Source organism: Rhea americana, unplaced genomic scaffold (genome assembly GCF_003343005.1).
Source record: "Rhea americana isolate MKP2758 unplaced genomic scaffold, rheAme1 scaffold_181, whole genome shotgun sequence".
Classification (NCBI taxonomy): domain Eukaryota; kingdom Metazoa; phylum Chordata; class Aves; order Rheiformes; family Rheidae; genus Rhea; species Rhea americana.
The window spans coordinates 545935-569107 of record NW_028185939.1 but is presented as its reverse complement, the minus strand read 5'-3'; the positions used below and the strand labels follow the sequence as shown (position 1 = coordinate 569107).

Sequence of the window (23173 nt, the reverse complement as noted above, 5' to 3'; positions counted from 1 at the left end):
GGAGGCACCGCGGCCCCGAGGAGCRGCCGGGCCACGGCGGGGGACCGCCAGGCTACCGGGGGGAGGAAGGGGGTCAGACCCGTGCCCTCGTGGTGCCGGAGCCACGGACGCAGTTCAGGTCTGGGCTCGGGCACAAACCCTCGAGGAGCTGCCGGGGAGCCCGGGGCCACCCGGGGTGCCACAACCAGGAGCTGCCAAGAGGGAGCAAAACCCACCTGCAGCCGCTCCGGGGTTTGCAACGACCGTTTGCAAAGGCCGATCTACCCCAGCCTTTCCTTATTTTCAGCCTGGTTACCTGGGGCATGTTCCAGGCTCTGTTTCAGAACACGATCAAAAAATTCCAGGTAGAAAGCTGCAAAAAAGGAAGCAGAGATTGTCCACATGCAAGAGAAAGCTGGCAAGGGACCCCAAGCCCTCGCAGGGGTACCAAGCCTTCCCTGGAGATTGGTCTAGTCTGAACCCCGGCTGCCCTACAAAATAAACCCCTAAAGAGTTCAAAGACCTTTCACTAGCTTTAGGGAACTTTTGTCGCCGTAAGAGAGGCAGGAATGGTCAAACTAGAGGTTTGAGCAAACTTCGTTTGCCCCAAGTTCAAACTGACCCTTATAGGGAAAAAAAAAAAAAAAACCCACCCCCAAAAAAAAAAAAAAAAAAAAAAAAAAAAAAAGCTACTTTACGAAATGCTCTTGAGAAACTGCTTGTGTCACACCCCCTTCTCCCCACCCCGGCGAGGTGTGGGCGCCCAGCAGCTCATGCAGGCTGCTCGTCGCCGGCCGCCAGCGCCCAGCACCCAGCGAGAGGGGCTCCGCCGCCGCGCCGGCTGCAGCCGGGTGAGCACCTTGCCCTCCCGAAACGCGGTTCACTCTGCCGCCCCAGCGGATCCCAGCGGATCCACGGAGGTGAGGAAATGAGACTGCCGGGGGAGCTCAGGGGGATTCGCGGCACGTAATGAGACCTAGCTGAAAAATTAGTAGCATCTAGCTGGAAGGTCAATAAGCTAATTGTTCTGCGGGCTCTTAAACAGCCTGCTGAGCTAATTTCTGGCTCTATTTTCTATTAGGGGCCTCTGGTTGATTGGTACGGAGTTAGGAGGAAGAGCAACACCTGCTCTTGCCGTTGCACTGGGCTGGTGCAGGTGCCGCGGCGCTGGCGGATTTCTCCCAGTCCGTCCCGGCGCGGCGCCGAGCCRGGGACGGGGCAGGAGCCGCCGCGCGAGCGGCTGGCAGGGACGTGGCTCCGCGTGGCCGAGAGGAATACGCGATGCGGAGTTTTCTCAATAAGATGCAGAGAACAAAATTCTGCCATCTGCTATATAAGATTAAAAAAAAACAATTTTTTTTATCTTGGTTGCCGGGTGGATTTGCCCCGGCGCTCGTGCAGCGCCAGAGCTCGCGCCGAGTCTGCGGCGCTGGGGGATTTTTGACGCGGCAAATCAGCACCTGGGGCGAGATGGGGGGGGGATCGTCTCACCCTCGGCCCCGTGCTTCTTCCAGGGCGGCCCCGAGKCCGCGGCCCCGCCGCCGGCACCATGACCCCGGCAGCCCGCGTCCTGGCYGCCTGCCTGCTCTGCCTCCGTGAGTCGCTTTGTGCCCCCAGCCCCGGCCGCGGCAGCTCTCCGTTTACCAACCCGCCTCGCGTTGGCCGTCCTCCGTCTCGCGCTACCCTTAGCGTTACGAAGCCGTGGGAGGTTTTCCAAGCCCGCGCCGCGCACMGCGTCGGATATTTCCTGCACAAACGCGCTCTGCTCCGGGCAGCTCTTTCGCCCTCTTTTAAACCCCCCCSTAGGCGAAGTCCCGGTTATCAGGGCTGAATGCACATTGCAGGATGCTTGCAGCCTCTGCGCTTCCGAACCTCGGCGCCTTTGCCTGCGTTTACTGAACACTATGTCAATTTGACACAGAAAAGATTTTTCCTGAACTTTTTAAATACGGAGCTGCTTTAGAAGGTCGCAAGCAGAGAGAGATATTTTACAACCTGATCTCGCTTTGTTGCAGGGCTTTCAGCGGACTTCGTGGAAGCAGCGTCAGTAAGTCACCGCGGGTCACTGAAACAGGAGACGGTTAATAAGGAGACGGTTTGCGCCGAGCGGCGGGAGCTGCAGCCGTCCCGGCGGCTCCCCGCCCCGGCGGGCGTCCTCCGGGGACGCCTGCTCTGACCGGAGCCGGAACGTGTCGTGGGGCAGAGCGCGGGCACGCGCTGCGCTCGGGGCTGCCCCGGTCCCCGAGGAACTCGCACGGAGTCCGGTGCCTGGAAAGCAGGGGGAGATGGTTGCACCCAACCTTCGAAGCGTCCCTGCTCCTGGGGAAAACCGCCCCAGGGCCCGGGCGGGAGAAGGGAGCCCCTGGGAAGACCGGGTTACACTGAGCCAGATGGCGTGGGAGAGGGAACAGCGCTCAGGTCGGTCGATGCCTGCTCCGGGACCGAGGCACCTGAAATGCGACGGACTGGACCGGCTCGGGTGTCCCCTTCTGTCCTTTCCTCATCTCTGTCCCGGAGCTCAGATAAAAGCACGTGACTCAGAAGAGGAGGCCTTTTCCTATTTCAGGCTAAGCCCTACATTTGCTGAACGTGAGAAATATTCTTTACCTTTTTCCCTTTGGCCTTGTAAGTCACAGGTATTTGCAGGAAAATGTCTGGGCACCTCCAGTAAGGGAGAACTTGGCAACTCCAGAGCCCGTGTGTCACGCACCCCGCAGGGGCCAGATCCCAGCCCAAGCGCGCGAGGAAGTTCCTCTCTGTTGCTGGTTTTACTCTCCTCTATCCTACCGTTTCGTTTCCCTCCCAGGCCGCGGACGCCGAGGACCCCGCTGCGCTGGTTGACCTGCTGGCCCGCTCCGCGCCCCGCAGCGGTGACACCATCGCGACGGCGCGGATGAGGAGTCACGGAAGGAAAGGGCACCTCACGGGCCAGCCGAGCACGACGGTAGGTCAAACACGTGYGTTTTGGTGCCTCCTGAGGCTGCATCTTTGCTGGGCTCTCACCTCCCGCCGGGGTGGGGGGTAAATTCAGGCTTGGGAGTCCTGCAGGTCTTGCATCTTCTGCTAGAAAACAGCTGGGCTGCTTGGAGCTGCCTGGAATCCCCCAGAACTCTGCTGCCTTCATGAGATTTAGCTGGTTACTTCCTTACGGCAAAGAGAAAGAGCTTTGCRACAGATTGTCCGCACCAGCTTCATTTTCTTGGCCACCCTCACGTCCCTTCCCTGCGCCCTCACTGCCCTCTGCACCGCAAACACGGGGCAGAGCCAGCACGTGGTTCCTTACTAAGAATATTTAGACTATTTTCYTACCTGGGGATAAATTTTGAAATTTTCTTTTTCAACAACGTACTTTTTTACCTGGTTTCTGCTGCCCTTTAATCCGTTCCACTTTGCCCTCATTCAGTTTTGCTGCTGGAAGAGGAGAAAAATGGAAAGATGGGTAAAACCCAGGGGAAGGAGGGCTCTGCGTGTTTGATTTTTTTCCATTTGCTTGGGGGATGCGAGCTGAAAGCGTAACGTTTTAGAAGACATGAATGATGTTAGCGAAAACGCTCAGTTTTGGAAAAAAGATCATTTCTTGTTGGCGGGGGGGGACCAAAAGAAAGGCTGACCGGCTGTGTGGGTCGTACTCCGCAGCAGCATCCCCCGTGCGTGGAAAGGAGCTAAAAGGAGCTCAGGGGGTGTCGCAGGGCGGGCGGCCGAGCGCGGTTCGGGCCGGTCCCGGAGGCGCGGGGGACGCGCTCCGGCGGGGCTCTCGCTCCCTCCCCCAGCTCGTCTCCGACGCCTCGTCCCTCGGGGAGGTGTTTCGACGCGCGTTCCCGACCCCTCGGCCGGCCAGSTTGCGGGCTCGCGGCTGACCTTTCCCGTCCAGGGCCCGGATCTCAGCGGGATCGGCAGGGAACGTCGGTCCGCGGAGCAGGCGGGCTCGGGGTGTTTGGGGGAGAGAGCCCCAGCCCGGCTCCGCGGCCCGACGCCATCCCCGGCCCGGTCGTGGCTCGCTCCGGCTGAGCGTCTGCGTTTCCTCCTCCGCAGGCGGCCGTCCCGTTCGGAGCTGCCGCCGGCCGACGCTCCGGGTAAGTGCCGCGCGCCGGCCCCGGGCCCGGTCCCGGGCCGCTGGAGACGCCTCGCCTGGGCGGACAGCGCGTTTCTTGGCGCGTGCGTCGCGGCCCGCTGCGACGGCCCGTCGGGCTGGGGCAGATCCGGAGCGGCGCGCGGGCGCCAGAGCGCGGCTCCGGCTTTCAGCTGCCTCRGCTTTTGTGGTAGCGCGAACACGTAAAGACTCTCCTGCCCTTCAGGGGCTGACGCCGACTTAGCGGGAGCGTCCCGGCAGCCGAAATCCAGGCTCGGCCGGTTTCCCTTCACCACCAGAGCCGGGGCCGAGCCGGGCACCTCCAGGCTTCGCTCTCCGGCACAGCCCGTCGGTCGTGTCCACCCACAGCCCCACCGCACTGGGCCGCCCACAAGCCGKCGGCCGGCGGTCGGGGGAACCGCGAATCCCCTGGGGAAGGAGCGGGCTCGTCCTCCGGCCGCTGCGTGGGAGGGGGGAGCGAAACGCTGACGAGCCTCCCCAACAGCCTTTCCGCCTCGGTCCTGCGAGGTCTCCGGTGCTCCTCCGCCGGCGATCTGCCCGCCGCCGAGATCCTGTCGCGTGCCAAGGGGCTGCGGAGCGGGAGGGCCGCGCTGAGCAGCCCCCAGGTAGGCGTCTGCGGCAGGCGCGCCGCGAGCGAGGGGGGCCGGTCCGTTCCTGCCGCCTGGCCTGCTGGTGAGGAGGCGACAAGTCCAGCAGGAAAGCTGCGAGCCCGACAGGCCAAAGCCCGGGCCGGGCACGGGAAGCTCCCGCCGTTGTCCCAGGAGCCTTGCAGCTAACGGGACGGGTCTCCCCAAAGGGACGGGTTTGCAGCTGCTTTCAAATGTGACCTGCCCAAGCACGACGTCAGGCCCGTTGCCTGGGCTTTCCTGCAGGCCGGCAGCCCGTGCGAAGGCCGGCGCCTCGCATCTCATCACCAATAGTATGAAAAACATCTGCCTGTTCTTCTTTCTCAGTTATCCTGCCTGGCCAAACTGCTTGCTGCAAAGAACCTGACAGCCGACTTCGCCAGCTACCCACCAGACGTGCTGCTGTTCTTCGAGTGAGTATCTAAGGATGGCACAAGGTCCTGGTTTTGGTGCAGAATCACTCCAACGAACCAATTACAACCACACTTGTGAGCAGGGCAATAACCCAGCCCCGTCCCCCCTTGGTGCGTGCAGGAGCTGCATACGGGAGAAACTTAGGAAAAATCGCCTATTTCGGCAGACACCTTCAGACCTAACACATCAAGGCATTTCCAGCCCTCTCCCTCACTCAGAAGCTCTGCAGATCTCCCCTGGACCTCTCCTCAGCTGAGGAGAGGGTGAGGAAACTTCTTCACTCACTGAGAGAGTGAAGTTTCCCATTTACAACGACCGTCCCTGACAAGCTGCGCGCACCGAACCCCCCGGGGAGCTCTGCCCCCTTCTTAGGAAACTTCCTCCCAGTTATGGCCCATCTTGTTCCTCTCAGCTTTGCCAACGTACGCAACCAGACCTGCAAAGCATTTTACACTCTGGCTTCTCGAGGGAACCTAGACCTGTTGCCGAAAGGCTCGACCCAAAGGACACGGCTCCTGCGCGGGGCACTAGCGTGCTTGGTGAGTTGGAGCTGAGCTGCAAGCTCTGCTCAGGAGAGGGTTACGAGCGCCACGCTGAGTTGGACAAGTATCTGACGTGTCACAAGCTCGGCAGTTGTAGGAAGGGTTGTCTCGACCTCTCCCCAGGGAGTGAGCGGCGCCAGCCTGAGTCCAGAGCATCTCGGCAGCCTTGGTGCCCTGGTGTGTGACATGGAGCCGGCGACCATCACAGCCTCTGACTCCAGTGTCCTGGAGAACCTGAAGCTGTGCCCAGCGTTGTCCAGAGCCCAGCAAGCCGCCCTCAACGCCGTACTCCTCCGGGGTGCCACGGTGTACGGGTAAGGAGCCTCCACTTGTACTTACGGGTGGGTGGTGGTCAAAGATGTTGCATCTGCGAGGAAGCTAAGCTGTGCCTTGTCCCGTCGGCCACAGGTATCCTTTGTCCTGGGATTTAAGGATTCTGCAAAGCTTGGGGCCACTCGTGCTGAGTTTGAACCAGACAGTTTTGACTTCAGTGGCTGAAGTAAGCTATCCCCCTCGAGACCTTGGGGTGCCTTCACCCTTTAGTGCGTGTGACGGTGGCTGGGATGTGTAACGAGTTAGCTATGAGCTGTGTCCTTTGCTCTCTACCCCCCGTGACCCACAGATCCTCTTGAACCTAGCTTTTGTCTCCTGCACTTCACCTTTCCTTTGCTCAGCATCCGTCTCCTTTCCTGCCTTATGAACTAGCCTGAAGCTGAGGCCCTGGCCCTGCTTGCATCTCTTGTGCCATGCGCCCATCGGGTCTTGGGACTCATTTTGGCCTGTGCTGCCATGGGGCCCAGGAACCCTTTCTGCCCTTCCTCTCCTCAGGAGGTGAGGAAGGCTTTCTGCAGGAGCATTGCTGCTGAGTACCGCAGCCAAGGTGTCTCCCAGAGGGAGAAATCTGTGGCCCTCCTAAAAGCCTTTGCAACAGCCTCTTCTTCGTCTCGACGCAGGTTTAAGCGGAGCACAAAACGTACGTACCTTCGTTAGCAGTGACAGGTCTGGATTAGTTCAGTTGCTTAAGGCTCCTGGGGTAAAAAAAAATAAATCAGGGGCCATGGGCACCTTGACCTCTGGCTCTCTCTCAAGAGAACAAGGTTTCTAGAGAGAAGAAGAAAATCGGAGGATGAGACTCTAATTCTAAGTCCCACCCTGCAGGATGATTTCAACAGCATTATTATAATTTCCTATTAATTCAACATGCCTTTTCTGAGGGACTTTGAGAGCCCATAATAGGCTCAGTGTCAGGCGGGCAGGAAGGAAACCCCCATCTCTCTAACACCCCCTTCCCCGCCTGGCTCTCTCCAGACTGCCTGTCTGCACCGATCGTCGCCAGCACCATCTCAGACCCCCTCTTCCTCATCAGCTACGACACCAGCGAGCAGTTTGATCTGTGCCTGAGTAACGAGGTTTTAAAAGCAAACCTGGCACCTCTGCTGGAACAGCCTCTCACTGCGGAGTATCTTCATGTCATGAAAAAAAAAATCAGCGAGGTAATGAACGTAGGGAGATAAGGCAGGATCCTTCAGCTGAGTCTTGGGTTAATGTGGCCACGTTATTGGAAAGGAGAGATCAGTCTGCAGGGAACGGGCGTCCCTGGGACTGATCACAGTGAGGGAGAAACTCAGCACGTACTTGGGAGGAGCAACTTAGTGGGCATGGGAGGTGTAATGCACGTTTTTGCCTTGCAAAGCATGTGTTTGAGATGTGAGAGCAGGTATGGCTGAGAGAGAAAAGCAAGAGGGGATGGCAAAAATACTAGAGAAAAGAGATGAGAAAAATGAGGTATAGCATGGACAGGCTGGTCTTTGCAAAGAAGGTCTGAAGACACTGGTGTCCTCCAGCATGTGCCTTGTGCTCCAGTCTAAGAGGCTGGCTGCAGCTGGTGTTTTGCCATACCCAGAGGCCAGGGTTTGCTGTCAAGTGTCAAGTTAAAGATATTGCGAAGAGCCAGAGGACACAGGAGCACGAGGGCAACGGTAAAAGGGGGATGGAGACTTTGGGTGCTGTGTTTGGCCTGTGGATTTCTCATTACTCTTTAAGCCACTGGAATGTGCCTTGGGGTATGAAGAGCACTTCATATCTTACTTAGGACACAAAGAGAGATGTCCCCGTTCTCTGACCCTCTTTTTCTGACAAGCTAGCCTGACCTTTCAGATTTACCCCAAGGGGATCCCAGAGGACCAGTTAAAGCTGTTTGGGCAGTTGTCCCACCAGTACACCGCAGAGGAGATCAGCATGTGGAGGGTGACATCCAGTGACACACTCTCAGCTCTGCTTGACCCCATGGCTGGCAAGTGGAAAGCTCCCGAGGTAAAAGGGTCAAGAGATGGACAGGGCAGCTGCCACCGTCCGTGGCAATAACTGGCCGAAGGGGTCCCAAATGAACCCAGAACATGGGCAAGCCCCTAGAGAAAACAAAGGCCTCACTGATTCTCCCGGGGGATTTGCGCATGCTGCAAGTGCTCCTGTACACGAGATGAAAACGTACCGAGTGCCCTAGGAGGGAGCGCGTGGGGCGAGGGTAAGCGGCCCTGGGCACAGGTGTGGGAACGGGGCCTGGCTTCGGGCTGCACGAGCACACGAGAGCCCACAACAGCCAAAAGGAGGGGGAGCAACAGGACCATTTAGTSTCCGCACATGGCATCACAGACCTGCAGGCTTGGCCCATCGCCTAGACTGGAAATCTGAGCTGGGTATCATTGGTTAAGGGTCTGATTTTGTTGCCGAGCTCAGATTTGCTACACGGCCTTGAAGGAGCTCTTCCTCTCCTTTCTTGCTAGCATTTGTAGCAAAGGCTCTGCTCAAGTTTGCYGTGACTGCTTTTGTTGTACTGTGATAAGCATTTGTACGAGGAATATTCTCCTTGTCTGAATATATTCAACGTTTTGAATTGCATTTTTCAGGTCCAGCATCTGATCAYCAGATACTTGGATCTAGGGGGCACCTTAACTGGGCCCTTGCTTCAGAAAATTGGTGGCAGAAACCTGTGTAACCTGGCTGAGGAGCATATCAGTAGAATAACTCCAGAAGCAATAGGGTAACCCACTTTCTAAGGCTACCAGCAAACCTTGGCTTTGCGGGGGAAGAGGGCAGCAGATGGCAGATTCCCACCCCGTCTCAGGCTTTGCCGCAGCCCACGCTCCCAGACCCCTCGGACTCTCCCCCTCACTGCCCAGCACAGCTGGGCAAAAACATCAGCCCCAGCGCTCCGCTCCACTGCCTGGACCCACCATTCTTGGCCAAATCCAAGGATACAGTGGGTGGGGGACAAACCGATGCACCTCCTCAGGCAATCACAAAGGCCAGCAGGACTTGTAGCTGGCCAAGCCGTTTTCAAAATATGGCAAGAAAAGAGACAATGCGAAAATGACAGACAAATGCGAGCTGCTGGTTCAGCAGCAGGGAGCTGCTGAGGAGCATCTGGGGAGGGCTCTGGCAGTGGTCACGGAGGTGCTGTTGGCCACACGAGCTGCAYGAGTCAGCAGGAGACCTTGCTGTCCCACAGCAGCACTGGCCTGAGCACACAGAGGGCTTTTGCTATCACTTGGGGGTCRTGTCCCCAGCTCTAATCTGTCACCTTCCCTTTCCTCAGGTGCGCTGGACAATTAGACATTTCTTCTTGTTCTCAAGCCAAAAAGAACCAACTCTACATAAAAGCCCAGGAGGCCTTTGCTGGCGAGGCGGGCACCAGGGCATATTATTTCCTGATTCAGCCGTATTTGGGTAGGTGTTGCAGCCTTTGCCCTCCCTCTCCATGGTGCCTGAGGCACGGATACTTCTTCCTCTGTCAGAGAGTTTTAGACAAACTTGAGACATCAAAGTCACCAAAACCTGTCCCTGAGCTTTGGAAGTGCCTGTGTCTGCCTGTGTCTAGGTACCCTATATGCTTTCTTTAAGGTGGAGCTCCAGCAAAGGACCTGAAAGACTTGGCTAAAACTGGTATTGCCATGGACATCGACACCTTTACTGCCCTAAATCCTGAAGAATTGCAGGTATGTTCCCCAGCACACTGCTGCTGCTTCCCCTGCTGAAGAGAAGGGCTAATCAAGTGCTGAGCTGTGGGGTTCAAGGCTATGGCCTGTCCAATCAACAAATCTCTATTTTTCCTTTTCTTTGTAAGTCATTGCTCAATCTGCAGTCCCACTAGAAAAGCATTTTCTGGTAACGCCAGCTGTGCAGATGAACAGGGATGTTGTTGTAAATATATTGCAGAAACTCACTGTCATGGATGTGAAAAATTTGCTCGGGGTAAAYCTACCTGATCTGAAGCAAGCAGAAAATCATCCTTCTGTGATCGGCTGGATCAAGAGACAGGACCAGTGGGAGCTGGACCACATCCTGGGAATTGGCCTGCAAGGGGGGATGGTGGAGCCCAGCTCCACGGGATCTCCCACCCCTGCTAACATCACCCCCTCAGCCAGTAYCGCCCCCACGACCGCTGTCCTCGCCACCACTGCTGTCCCCACTGTCACCACCCCCAGCACCATTAACAGCCACACTACTATTAGTTCAAGTATCGGCACCCGTACGGCCCCGACCCTGAGCGCTCTCAGCCCGATCGCACCGAGCGGCACTCCCCCACCCGCTCACACAACCCTCCCCAGTGCTGGTGGGAGTCCTGCTGTCACCTCTGGACTCACAGCCCGACCTGCTCAGACCCCTAGCTCCACGAACCCATGCTCTACCCACCAGTCTGGCACCTCAAAGGTGACCACCTCCCCAACTACTGCCCTCCTCACCACCATCCTTGCTGCAGTCAACCCCAGCACCGTCTCCCCCAGCTTCCCCCCATCCCCTGCTCTCACACACAACGCCACCACTACTTCAAATGCTGTTACTCACCTGGCYGTTACCACCCACAATACCAGCATCCCAGTAAATGGGGGTACTGCCAACCCAGCTCCTACCAGCCACAATACCACCACTCCAAGTACCCACAGTGCTTTTAGTGCCCTTGTCCCTAACACCACTTCTGCTCCTGTTGTCACCACAGCCACGCAAACAAACATCATCCCCAACAAGCCCACCYCAATTCCCAGAACCTCCATCTCTACCCAAAAGGGTGTCATCTCCTCAACTGTCAAGACAACAACATTCAATTGCAAGACTGGTGCCCCTCCAGCATTTCTCAGCCCCTCTTCCACCACAACCAGCAGTGAGACCACTAAGAAAACACCTACAGATGTGCCAGAGCCGCAGAACCCAACACCCGTCGGATACGTCAATCTACAACCTGAACCTGGTAAGGTGTGAACACGAGAAGYGGGGAAAGCCTTAGGAACCAATCCAAAGGCAAAAGTTTTCATTGACAAGCAGTAGCTGATTCACTTTTTTCTGGGCCAGATTCAGCACTGGTGTGCTGCTGCCCATAAGGAACTCCTTACAGCTACTGACAAGTCAGTAACGCATCTCTGCAGGGCACTGTAGCACCACCCAATCTAGAGCGCGCTACCTTCAGACAGCGCGTGCTCTGCAAGGGCAGCGAGGGGCACCTTCATGTGTATTATCAAGCTCTGAACATACGACACCTCCTCATCCACTGTGGGGAGAAGCCGGTATAATTTTGTTACCGTCGGTGGTACTGTGCCATCTTTCACAAGGCGAGGATGTGACCTTCAATATTTTAGCTGCATACAGTRTTTTTGAAACAGGTGTCATTATAAAAGCCCTAAAATTTGAAGCCCTCTATCTTGGTAGAGCTACACCACTACACTAGCTTTAATGAATCAAACAGATTTACTCCTGCTTTATGCTAGTGTAATTAAGAGATGACTCAGTGCTCCTAACTATTCATTTCCAGTCGATGTAAGCAGGGTGCAGGTCAGTGTCTGAAGGCGCAGGGTAAGGGCAACACTACARAAGACAGAAAACAGTAGATCTCCCAGATGCACAGTCCTCTGCTGTACCTGAACCCCAAAGTAACTCTACAACTGTAACAGCCCCTCACAAGCTCTTTACCTAGATAATCCATTTCATTCTCATCTCTGTTCTCCATCTAGGCTCCGGATCCAGGCTCTCCTCCCGCTTACTGCACGTACTCACTGCAGCCATGGGAATCTCACTGTTGCAAGTGCTTCTCTGACACCACCACCCTTCAGGCTCACATTCACTACATCCCGCCTTTAATTTTCACAATCCTCCAAAATATCGGCACTGGCAAATTCCCTGCTGAAAGGCAGAAAGCCAAGAAAGGAATGAAGTTTGTCAATTTTAGACCAGCAGGGAATTTGATTATTTTGTAAGTCAGGATATGAGGGACAAGTATTTTTCCAGGCCAAAAAAAGYCCAACTCAAAATAAAACAATAGGTTCGTGTTAAAATAATTAATACCTTTTCATCACTCAGGGRTCTTTTACTTGGAGATGAATCCTACCATAAGTACAGCAGGATCTTATTCACATTCAATCCCCAAGTCTACTTTRTATTTCAGGATGAGATTGAAGGAGAAAAAAAAATAAAAAAAGGTGGTTTACTAGCTAGCTGCTCTATGTAATACAATTATCAGTAACATTGATTGGTCCAGCACCACATTAATGCTGACAGTGGGCCCAGTTGTGCTAGCTTTACTCAGATCAAGTGGCCTTGCGCTTCCTAAGCAATCCCACTGGGAGCTGTCGAAATCAGTGGGACTATTCAGGGATCCAAGTTCCTGGCCACCACAGGGGAAGCAAAATGTGGCCCAGCAACAGAATCTGAAAGCTCCATCAGAAATCCACTAAATCGCATTTATCTTGCTTTACGAATTTACAAGACTTTTGATCAGGATTTGTCACACTATGCAAAACCTAGTTAGAGAGAAGATTAATTGAAGACAGTGCATACTGATTACTGTTGTAGTGCTATATAATAAAACATCAATCAAAAATTTTTTTTTTCTTTTTCTTAATCAAAGATGTTCTTTGATGTGTTCAGTGCTTTGTATTGTAGGTTTTTCTGGCTAAGTTATATCTAAACAGTTTCCACTTCCATTCTGAGTTTCTTCAATTATCTCATGTCTCCCTTTCTAGTAGCTCTCCTACAAGCGCATGTTTCTCCTTCCTGCTTGCAGATCCCCAACTTTCCTGGTTTCATGCTTTACAGGCTGAGCAGAGTCTTTATGTCACTTGTTGAGAGTGAGTCAAGGAACAAGAAATAAATCAAGATTTCTATTGGGAAAATGAACTTTGGGAAATATTGCTAAAAAAGCAGACTGCCTTACTTACATTGAGCTATCTCCCACTCTAGCTACTGCCCCAGCACTGCGGCAATGACTTCTAACTAGTCAGAGATACACTGATGGCTGTAGAGCCTGACTGCTGGAGTTAAATTTCCTCCCAACAGAGCAGTTTGGATGCAAGCTGTGGAGAAGTGTCACCAGCCACCCAGAAACCTGCAATGAAGGACAGACTACTCTCTCCTCCTTCTGTAAACCATGGCTTGAATGAACATTTGTAACGTCTTTGCAGGCAAGCTCTCCTCTTGGGGGAAAAARGGAGATTTCAGAGGCTGGATTCTGACAAAGCACAGTTTGCACTGAAGTTTTTTTTGAACAGGGTTTCCTAATCAGCAGAAAAATTCTACCAAAAATGTTACACAAATTCCTTACACCTTCCCCATAAAGATGGGGAAAACAGCCTCAGATGTTAGGCTTAAACAGTCAACACCAAAGAGAAGTAAGTAGCATGCCTAGGGTTCCTGACCATTTATTTTTGTCCAGTACTTGCAGACACTAAGCCACAGGCTACRTGAGTGAAGAGAAGACAACAGCAAATCATCATTTTGCTTCTGGCATTTTTTACTCAATTTCACCATTTCTTTACAAACAGCTGGAAAACTTCATTCCCACTCGCAGAGTAGAGATCAGACCCTGAGAAATGTAATCATTAATATGTAGAAGAGCCAATTCATTCAACCCACCAGGGTTATGCAGTAAAATAGTGGCATGGGTTATGTTGCAGTAATGTGGCTGGGCTTTACATAGGCTGGGCTCTGTACAAAATGCAAACAAGAAAATTCCTGCTCTGAAGAGTCTGAAATCTTCCCTTCAGACAAAATATTCAGATTTTTTTCTACTGATTTGAAAAAGAAAAGTACCTAAAAATGAACACTGGGCTCCGTAACAGTTGCCTGCTAGTACTGAGCATCCTCCCCCTGCCYTAGGCCTGACAGTCCCCTAACAGGCCTCAGAGCAAGCTACAGGCTGGTCCCCCTCATCTTGCTTTCTCCTGAAGGAAGACAAGTTTTCAAGACAAGACCAACATCATCAGGAAACTGAGAAGCAGAGCGGGCAGGAGGTGGAAGACCATGGCCACGGCACCCAGGGGAGCTGAGGATGGTGCTAAAGGAAAAAGAGGGGGTATCAGTGCAAAGAACCCAACAACTGAACCATTCCCCCATGGGGGAGACCATACCATTACACCACATGCAGGAAAAATCTTTGGCTTTCTGACGACGAAATATCCATTCCTAACAGAATCTCCCAGTCACATCCCAAATATGRCAAATGTGAGAGCAGGATGCTGTGTAAGTGCTCACTCAGCTAAGATGTTCAGGCAGTGAAGATGTTCACAGTGGGATTACAGAATTGYCTCTCTTCTTGGACTCGGGGTGTGCTGCAAGGCTCAATGCTCCTCAGCAGAACTGAATCTGCTGCCCCCGAAGCCAGGAGGCAAAGTGAGGAGGTGAGCGCTACCCAGTGTATTTCAGTGGGGCTGAGTGGATGTGCAGTGACGAGCGCCACTCAAAGGGTCCACAGCAGTCAAGAGCCACAGTCTCTGCTCCCTCTGAAAAAGGAGTAGCCAGCTGGACTCTCCAGGACCTTGGCACAAGCACAACCAAGAGCATGACCAGAGCTGTTTTGCAGCACTGCTCAATGCAACAGCCTGCTTGAGCACAGCTGTGACTGACTCTGGTCCCCAGGGAGCTRTATCAGCTTGGTGCATTCAGTTCTCTTATACAGATGACTGAAAACACCTCACTCCCTAAGGCAGTTTTCATCCTTGCTGTTACCCAAAAATAAATATTTAAAKCATGACAATCAGAACTCCTAATATACTACGTACTCTGAAATTTGGGTGTGACCAAATTGATGTAACCTTCCTGTGTTCCCCCAAAGAGCCCAACACCTAGTTTATCCAGGTCAGATTGTTTCTGCATTTGAACCCATTCCCGGACGGGTGACTTGTTCTGCACAGTCGYCAGTGCTTTGAGATTCACTCCCAGCAAGTCCTTTACTTCAGCAGGTGTCAGGATCTACAAAAAAAAATCAAAGAGCAAGATATAGAGATATAAGTGCAAGAATGGACAAAATACCTGTGACCAAGGACTTGGTGAAGTTTCTGTTAACAGAAGTGTTAAAAACAGGAAAGAAACTTCTTTTGAGTGCTTTCAACTGGGACAATCTTGTCTTACTCAATGGGAATAAAAATGATTTCTCAAAGCTTATTTCTGTCATCCTCTGATGACAAGACCATGCTGGAGGACACTAGGTCAAAGCTAGAATTGTTGCTGCTTCTCCATAATACTGCATCTGCTGTTGTGGCTTTTACCCTTCCCAAAAGACTGCATTGCCTACATTCAGCTCAGTGGCATGGTTCTTCACCTTGCTTACATCCTCATCCAAGACCCCTCTTCTACACCCAAGCAAGGGCCCCAGTCCCAGGACTCTCTTCCAAAACAGACAGTATTAGAACAGCAGCTTATCCCTGACTGCCAACACTCCCGGCACTAAGTTAGGAGAGCTATACGTAGCTTTGGACTGAGGCAAAGCAAAGGATTATCACATTGCCTAGTGGAATCCTGCTCCCTGCTATTATGTCTATGAGAGCCCAGTCTTGGGAAACTGCCCACTAAGGCTGAGTAAGCATCTATGTATGATTCCAAACCACTCTTTCGAAGAAGCTTCAAGCTGGTCACCCTCTTTCCACTGCTGCAACATCATTCTGAATTTGATGGAGTGACTCCTGATTTACACCAATGGACAATGTAACCAGAAATGACCACCTAGCATGAAACAAATGCATAGAATAAAACACTCTCATGGTCCAGCTCACCAGCAAAGAGTCTTTTTTTAACTTTGTGAAAGTTTCAATATCCATGTTCACTTTGTCCTTGCTCAGAGCTCTGAGATCCACACCAGGGGCACCCCCTAGAACCAAAAAGAGAAAGCATGCCAAGGTTGTGGAGTCTTGGAGAATATGCTTTCATGACGACTCCAAAGTTTATTAGCCCAGGGCTCCTAATAAAGTGGGTTCTAACTGGACAACTATGGAAGCTAGATCATTTTTCTGGGAGACCTTACCATGTTGGCCATTAAACCAACCTGCGTCAATGCTAGATGCTACAATGAGTATCTCCCATCCATCTACGCTACTGGTCAACATGAAAAATCTTTGTTTTGTGATACAGGGAATGGCTATGAGTAAGCCTAATAACACAATGTAAAGACAACATTCTTGCATTAGCAGCTGGATTTACTAGGGTATCTAACAAATCTTATCYCTCCTCATCCCAAGTCTGATTTTCTCTGAGATAGTTTGACAATCTGTCTGGGGATATGAAGTCAAGTACAGAATCTTTCAAGAATATTTTATGCACCTGCAAGTTGGAAAAGATTCAAACCCTCCTGAACTTTCAACAGTTTGGCTTTGAAAATTCCTGAAACTTATATGGCTTATGATCCTAATTCAGCTTCTGGCTAAGACCCATCTCTTTCCCTGTAACATGCTTTTTTTCTTTTTTCTTTTTTTTACATACCTAGATATGGTTTGATAAGAGGATAGTAAGCACGTGAATTGTGCTGGTCTGAAAAAGCACGTTTTGCTTTATCGTACAAGATGTCTTTAGTAAGCTGTGAACAGGCTGAAGGATCAAGAGATGCTGTTCTGCGGAAAAATGAACATTTACGGAAAGAAAGGTTTTTATTATTGTATTTACTATTTTAATGTTTTCAATAAAATAATTGAAATCGAAATACATTTTCAACCGTTCTGGACATCTCTTTGAGCTTCTCTACATAAGATAGGCTACATTCTCCTCCAATACAATCCTGAGCATTTCCCAGTGGATAGATGAGGTACAGGAAAAAGTAAATGAACAAATAATGGCTCAGTCTCCTGAACAAAATACTGGATCTGATAAGGTATCATGGCTCAGAYAGCACACTGTTTAAACCTGCATGTTTGTAAACACATCGGATTTAATTAGTTTAATTTAGCCTCTTTCAAAGGAAGTTGAATTAATTTTCATCAACTCTCTTCTACATGCACACAGATAAAAACATGCACACAGACCACTACTGTTGTCAACTGAGGTATATTAAACAAAACTTGACTGCAAATCTGAGCCCCTCCTGGCAGAACTAAGAACAGCAGGCTTTTAAACCTGGAGGTGGAACAGATACTACATCTGCTTCCTAGATTTCCTTTCACCAGTTGGAGAGAAAAACAACCTGCAATTGCTGATGGGAAGGTGCTTTTGCAAGAGGCAAGGAGTGCCAAAATACTTGACTCACTTCAAGCTGTTGGAGTCTATCGCGTTCAACTCAGTTGTGTTTAGAAGGCACACATATTTCGTACCAATTGCATTCAGCGCAGGGGTGGTCAAACGGTTTCCCAAGGTAACATATCGTTTAATGATTTCAGCAGCCTAAAAACAAATATTTATTTTTTTTTAAAGTTAACTTCAACCAGAATTTATGTTTTTATCCTCAAAAGAGGAACAAATGCAATAATTACAAAAATAAAATTGCATCATCTTCAAGTTTATTTGCTTGGACATCAAGGACAGGCCAATTATCTCTGAACTCACTAAGCTAGTCCTAAACCAGCAGCTCCCAAAACAGGAAGCAACCATGGGCAGGAAAGCAAAACCAAACACCTACCTCTCTGTCAGAGGGCTTAGCCTGTAGCAAGGCAGCCAGCGTGTCAGCTGAACTTATCTTCCATTTGCTAATGTCCTCAGGGGTGAGGAAATCATTCAGGGGGCCCAGTTTGGGGAGCAGACTGTCAGGATACCCATTAGGATATGTCTGTGGAAAGACTGTTGTTATTGGTACGGACATTCATTATCATGCCTGTGATGACAAATTTATGCTCTTCGCAATATTGATGTGGAAAAGTATAAAAAGTCTGCAAGCAACAATAAACCAAAGCCAGTGAGAATATATGAGCATGTCTATCCTTTTGGGCTTAACAGTCCAGGCAGGCAAGCCCCAGGGAGGGAACGATACGTGCAGCAATATGAACCAACTCAACACGGACAGGACCTGGCAGCATGCCCTTGCGGTGGTGATGGCTAACCAAATACTAGGCTTCACCAGTAACAGTGCAGTCAGCAAGTTGAAGGAAGTGATTATTCCCCTCTATTTGGCACTTGTGAGACCCATCTGGAAACTACATCTACTTTTGGGTTACAYAGTACAAGAAAAACTTTGACAAACTTGAGCAAGTCTAGCAAAGGGTCAAGTTACTTGGGGTGCTGAAGCACAGCCTGAACAAGAGAAGGCTAGGAGAGGATTTTGTCACTATCTTCAACTATCTAGGAGGATACTAGTGGGGGGGGGGAGGAGGRGTATGGAGCCAGACTCTTCTCGGAGGTGCACAGTGAAAGGATGAGGGTCAACTGGCAAGGAAAATTTTGATATTAAGAAAAACATTTTCATGATAAAGGTAGTCAAACACTGGAACGGGAGCTCAGAGAGATGGTAGGGTACTCATCCTTGGAGRTATTAAAATGCAACTGGACAAGTTCCTGAGCAACCTCATCAGTAAATAATCCTACATTCTTCAGCCTGGCATTACCTCATCCAGATGCCTCTTCAGCACAGCTAATTGCTGAATACTGAAAGGGTAGTTCAGTATCCGAGAGAGGTGATTATCCAGAGAGACATTCTTCAAGCAAGCACGTAACTGCTCAGGAGTATAGTAAATAGGCATCAGCTCATCCTCAAGAACTTCTTGCGTTATTGCCTTGTCAGGTGGACATCCTGTTAAAGCAAGAATCAAGTGTGCCCAGCATTACACTCTTTTGTTTAAGCTTTGAATGTTCCCTTGCTGCCATCCTGGGCAACCTATCACTAAGGGTTTCATAGATCAAGTCAGACACGTTCAGGGAGTCTCACAAGAACTACCCTGACATCAGGGGGCACACTGCCATTATGGGTAAGTGAAAGCTCTCATACCATCAGCACGCTTATGCCGAGAAGGCAGGAGTTCTTCAACGATGGAGGCCAGCTGTTCCCTCGACAGAGATGAATCACGGGAAAAGTTTTTCAACCAAAGAGTTAAAACATTCTGCAAAGAAAACTTTTCATCAGGAAGATTTTGCACATCCTGGGCATTTCACCTGCAGAACAAGTTGCTACTCACACAGACAAGAAAGCTTAGGGTTGAAGTACTAAGGGCAGCAGAACACCTACTATAAATCTAGAGACCTTTCCCTGCTGAGCTAAAGGCAAATTTCTAAATGCTTAAACTCTATCATATTCCACACTCCATAAATGACCACCTCTCCACAAAGCACTGTATAGAGTTAGTACTGCTTTCCATCTCTGGTCCTCTTCAGATAGTTACTGAATGTGAATGATCTAGATCCGCAGTTCCCAGCTTTCTGGCTTGACGAACCCTCACCTCTCATAGACCATCTGGCACCTTTGGCACTAGGCTTTTAACTGAAGACACTGCTGGTAAGTTATCTGCTGAACAAATCTCCTCATCCTCATGGAACAGTACGGGAACCACAGACCTAGAAACTATGCTTCTTCTGAACTGCAGGACCTAAGAGTGCTTCCCAAACTCCCCACTTCCCTATTTGTAACTCACCTTAGGGATCTTCTGCAAGATGCTATGATCAAACACAGGAATCAATTCACTGAGCTCATTCAACGTAGAAGCTGACCACACTGAAGGAGGCCTGAATACAAAAATCAGTAGGGATTAGATTTCAAGAAAGTAAAAACAAAACAACGACAACAAAACACCTTTAAAAGCTGCCAGGATTATGTTCCTCTAACATTGAAAGTTAATAAAATAGAAGGTTRCCATCCTAAAATTTTCTTGATCACTTCCTGCTACACAGAACTTCATTCCAGCAGTGCAGGAGCAACGTCAGTGCCTTGAACTGACATTCACTAGGATGCAGCAGCTGGATGAGAAAATGTCATGGAACAGAAATTATTTTCTTGAGCATGAATACTGAAGTATATCCATTGCTCACTATTAATCATCCAGTGCCAAGACCTCAGAGCATCTGATACCAGGAAGGAGAGTATTTTTTTCTCTCCTGGACAATATCTCTGTTAGATACAGCCAAGAAAGCCTGAGAGATTCAGGGATTTATGAAACATCTAATCTATGACTGGCGGAAACAAAAAGTCTTCTCAGAGCCYGTAGTTGAAAAACAGCTAGAGCCTACCTTGATTCATCAGGACAGTCTCAGAGAAATTTCATTATTGAAAAATAGGCCAGAGAAAAGGCTTTTATAACTACTGAGGCAAGACACRGATTACTATTTTTCAGTAGAATTCCAGTCAAGCTAAAGAAGTTCAAATAAAACAATGTAAAAGGCCCAATGTAAAAATCAAAACCAACAAAACATTCAAGGTTTTGATTAAGCTGGTTCGCTGGAGTTCACTCAAGTCTCAATAGGACAAGTGCTTTGTTTCATCTGAGGTATTTTGCCCACATCTAGAATAATAATAAAAAAATCATACCCAAATTTAGTGTTTCCACTGCTGATAACACTCCTAATAGCCTCCTCTTGATCAGGCAGTAAAGATTCACATTGGCTTAACTGCTTCAGCAAAATTTCACCAGAACTTCTAATGTATTCTCCACCGAGGTCACAGACCAGACGACCCAGAACCTCTGCATTTTCCTCATTTACTCGTGTGCCAGGAATTTTCTAAAGTAACACAAGATAGAGGTGTTAAACAGACCTTGCTGTCACTGTAAGAAGGAACACTCCTGTTCCTGCTGAGAGCTGACAACCCCAAGTTCTCACCAGTCTTGTGCAAAACCGTCCCCTTGACCACATACCAAACATGCTAAAGCTTCCAAAAGCAGCTGTTTCCGCTGGGAGGACTCTCTTTGCAGAACATCAAGGTTTGCTTTCCCAACGTTAGCAAAGTATTGCCAACAGCTTCCTGTCATTGCATAGTCTGAAGGACTAGAAAGACAAATACTTCATAAATTCTAGTGAGACCGTTGATGAGGTTCAATGCTGCTCAACACTATGTCCAACATAATGCTTCCCACACAACAGACTCTTTCTAAACTCTACATAGTTGTTCTTTCCAAAGATCATAGTCCCTGTTTTTTAAAAATTCATGTTCACTTCACAACAAATTCCACCCTACTGATTGTTTTCTTTGGTGTTGTAAATGAAAAGCATATTCACAGAAGACAGAAASTACTAAAAATCCATAATGATCTCATATCCAGGCAAATATATTTAAAAAGAGTTTTGTACCCTTTTACTAATATGATGGACTGTTGAGTCTGAAAGGACCTCAAAACCAAATGGCCTTCTGAAAGTTTTCTGCAATCTGATTTCTTTTCTGTAAGAAGGCCTGAACAAGCTGGGAACATATGTCGTATGTGAAGTAGTCATTACTGGCTAACTTCTAAAATAACATGTCTTTTGCCACTAAGGRCTAAGTCAACAAGAGGAAAATCACAGCTCAGTTACCTTAAAAACAGCAAMAGGTCTTCAGGATAGCTGTCTAAATCCCTGGGAATCCCATGCAGTGTTACCATYTTCACCAAGCACCTCAGCTGAAAGGACAGCAGGGTTTACATCAAAGAAAAAACAGTATGAAAACGTAAGAAAAATAAAGCAAAAGGAAAGAATGTGCTCTGTTCCAAAGTAAGATAAAAAGAGGACYGAAATCAGAGGGTTTGGTTCCTGAGAAACCTAGCTAGTTGGACTGTGACTTCACCTCAGAGAAATTCAGAGCCATGTGATGGAGACAAAGGACCAGTTTCTCTGGTTTTAGTCCCATAAGCAGGAAGTGCTTGAGTTYTAGATGAATGATCCTGACTACCACCTTCATGAAGTTATCAAAAAATGCATTTTAGCATATGGGAACTGACCTGCTCTTCTCCTAGCTTGACATTCTTCTGCTTCATGACTTTGGCCAGCTGCTGAAAACTTTCCATTTCCATTTCATTTGCAGCTGCACATGTGAAGCCTTGGAGGACAGATTGGGAAAGCCTGAACATCCAAAGAAAGCAAATCAGAGGAACAATGACATCAGGAGGAGAGTTAATGCTGATCATATTTGTAATGAGCGTATTACAAAATATCACCTACATAAACCTCCCCTAGTCTCAAAGCCTGAAGTTCTCCAAACTCCATCCCCTCAAAATCATTAGTCTTGACATACATGGGAGTTCAGAAGCCATCAYTGGCCAAATAAACATAATCTGAGGACTTGCACTGGAAGCCGAAAGGCAAGGAGAGACTACTCCTCRCCTCCCAATTGTACTGCTGAACTCTGATTTAATCAGTCTGCCTCTGTGTTTTCAGCAAATGCCATCCTTCAAAACTGAAGGAGAGTTGAGCASATCTTCATCACTGAACACAGCTTTCAAAGGCTGTGAAARCTYAGGGAAAAGTCCTTAAAATATTATYTGCTCTTTATATGGAAAAGCTGCTGTTGCAAAATCAACATGACACAGATGTCGATTCCTTTGTTTTTCCCAGATAYATTTCACTGTTTGCCTCATTCTCCATCCTAGACACAAGAGCTGGCAAAAAAGACACACACCATTCTTACTAGATTTTAATCCCTGGTATACCATAGTGTAAGACTGACATGTTCTCCAATTAGAAATGCCTTCCACAGAATTAGAAGCAAAGATTTCAAGTGCAGTCTAAGCCAGTAGCGTTGTTTTAGGAAGCAAGTTGGCCTTATGGGTATATTTTACAGCTGACCCTCTGGTACACCTTGGTGCTACCTGTCTATGTTCAGGTTTGCATGGTATTTGCTGCCTCTTTCTAYGGACTGAATGTGGTGAGTTTGCCACATGCAACAAAGGATCAGCAAACATGGAAAATGGAGAGAAGAAAAATGCTACCTGCTGAAATCATGCTCTGTCTTTATCACATCACCAAAAAACATGGCAGCCTGTAGAGCAAAGCCAAAGAGAGTCAATGGTTTATCAAACTCTTCTGCAACACTCAGCTATATTTTCAGACAGATTTGCAGAGTGGACCAACACCCCTATGGTATCAAAGCCTGACACTGAAAGGTATGAAGAAAACAAGCTGCTAGCATATTACCTGTTCTCGGGTCCATGTTTTCTGATTGAGATCCTGAATATTAGGCTTCTCTTTCCCAAAAATAAGCAATGATTTTGGAATGTAACTGGCCAGAGCATCAGGGATGTACTTAACCAGGTCAGTAGGGTGGCTTACACTGGAGGAAATCTAACAAAAAAACATATATATATATAATTCAAATCCTGGGGCTAAAATAAACAATTGTTGAGGAAGAAATGAAGAACTGGAGAGAAACCAAGCAAATTCCACTGCTGATT

The 23173-nt window shown here is 49.4% G+C and overlaps 2 protein-coding genes across 5 annotated transcripts in view; one reads left to right on the top strand and one right to left on the bottom strand.

Moving 5' to 3' along the window:
* The first annotated feature begins 2864 nt into the window (after window positions 1–2864).
* On the top strand, window positions 2865–12519 carry LOC146597530 (mesothelin-like protein). Its single transcript, XM_085302002.1, has 15 exons — window positions 2865–2923; window positions 4012–4052; window positions 4554–4674; window positions 5023–5108; window positions 5522–5648; window positions 5775–5965; window positions 6060–6150; window positions 6480–6624; window positions 6960–7144; window positions 7809–7964; window positions 8558–8691; window positions 9247–9377; window positions 9552–9646; window positions 9867–10896; window positions 11654–12519. The coding sequence occupies exons 1-15, from the start codon at window positions 2873–2875 to the stop codon at window positions 11734–11736; spliced, it is 2667 nt and encodes an 888-aa protein (XP_085158128.1). The 5' UTR covers window positions 2865–2872; the 3' UTR covers window positions 11737–12519.
* Window positions 12520–13410: 891 nt separating this feature from the next.
* MSLN (mesothelin) overlaps window positions 13411–23173 on the bottom strand; it is a 36214-nt gene continuing 26451 nt past the window's right edge. For 3 of the 4 annotated variants that reach the window (XM_085301939.1, XM_085301941.1, XM_085301940.1), the window contains 15 exons: window positions 22917–23063; window positions 22712–22761; window positions 21725–21845; window positions 21321–21406; window positions 20669–20798; window positions 20344–20534; window positions 19454–19544; window positions 18814–18925; window positions 18434–18618; window positions 17515–17661; window positions 17146–17279; window positions 16389–16516; window positions 15686–15780; window positions 14696–14885; window positions 13411–13971 (listed from right to left, as the gene is read on the bottom strand). In XM_085301939.1, coding sequence (XP_085158065.1) covers window positions 13877–13971; window positions 14696–14885; window positions 15686–15780; window positions 16389–16516; window positions 17146–17279; window positions 17515–17661; window positions 18434–18618; window positions 18814–18925; window positions 19454–19544; window positions 20344–20534; window positions 20669–20798; window positions 21321–21406; window positions 21725–21845; window positions 22712–22761; window positions 22917–23063 — 1902 coding nt within the window. In that variant the 3' untranslated portion in view covers window positions 13411–13876. The remainder of the gene's footprint in view (window positions 13972–14695; window positions 14886–15685; window positions 15781–16388; window positions 16517–17145; window positions 17280–17514; window positions 17662–18433; window positions 18619–18813; window positions 18926–19453; window positions 19545–20343; window positions 20535–20668; window positions 20799–21320; window positions 21407–21724; window positions 21846–22711; window positions 22762–22916; window positions 23064–23173) is intronic. The other variant, XM_085301942.1, reaches the window with a different exon arrangement.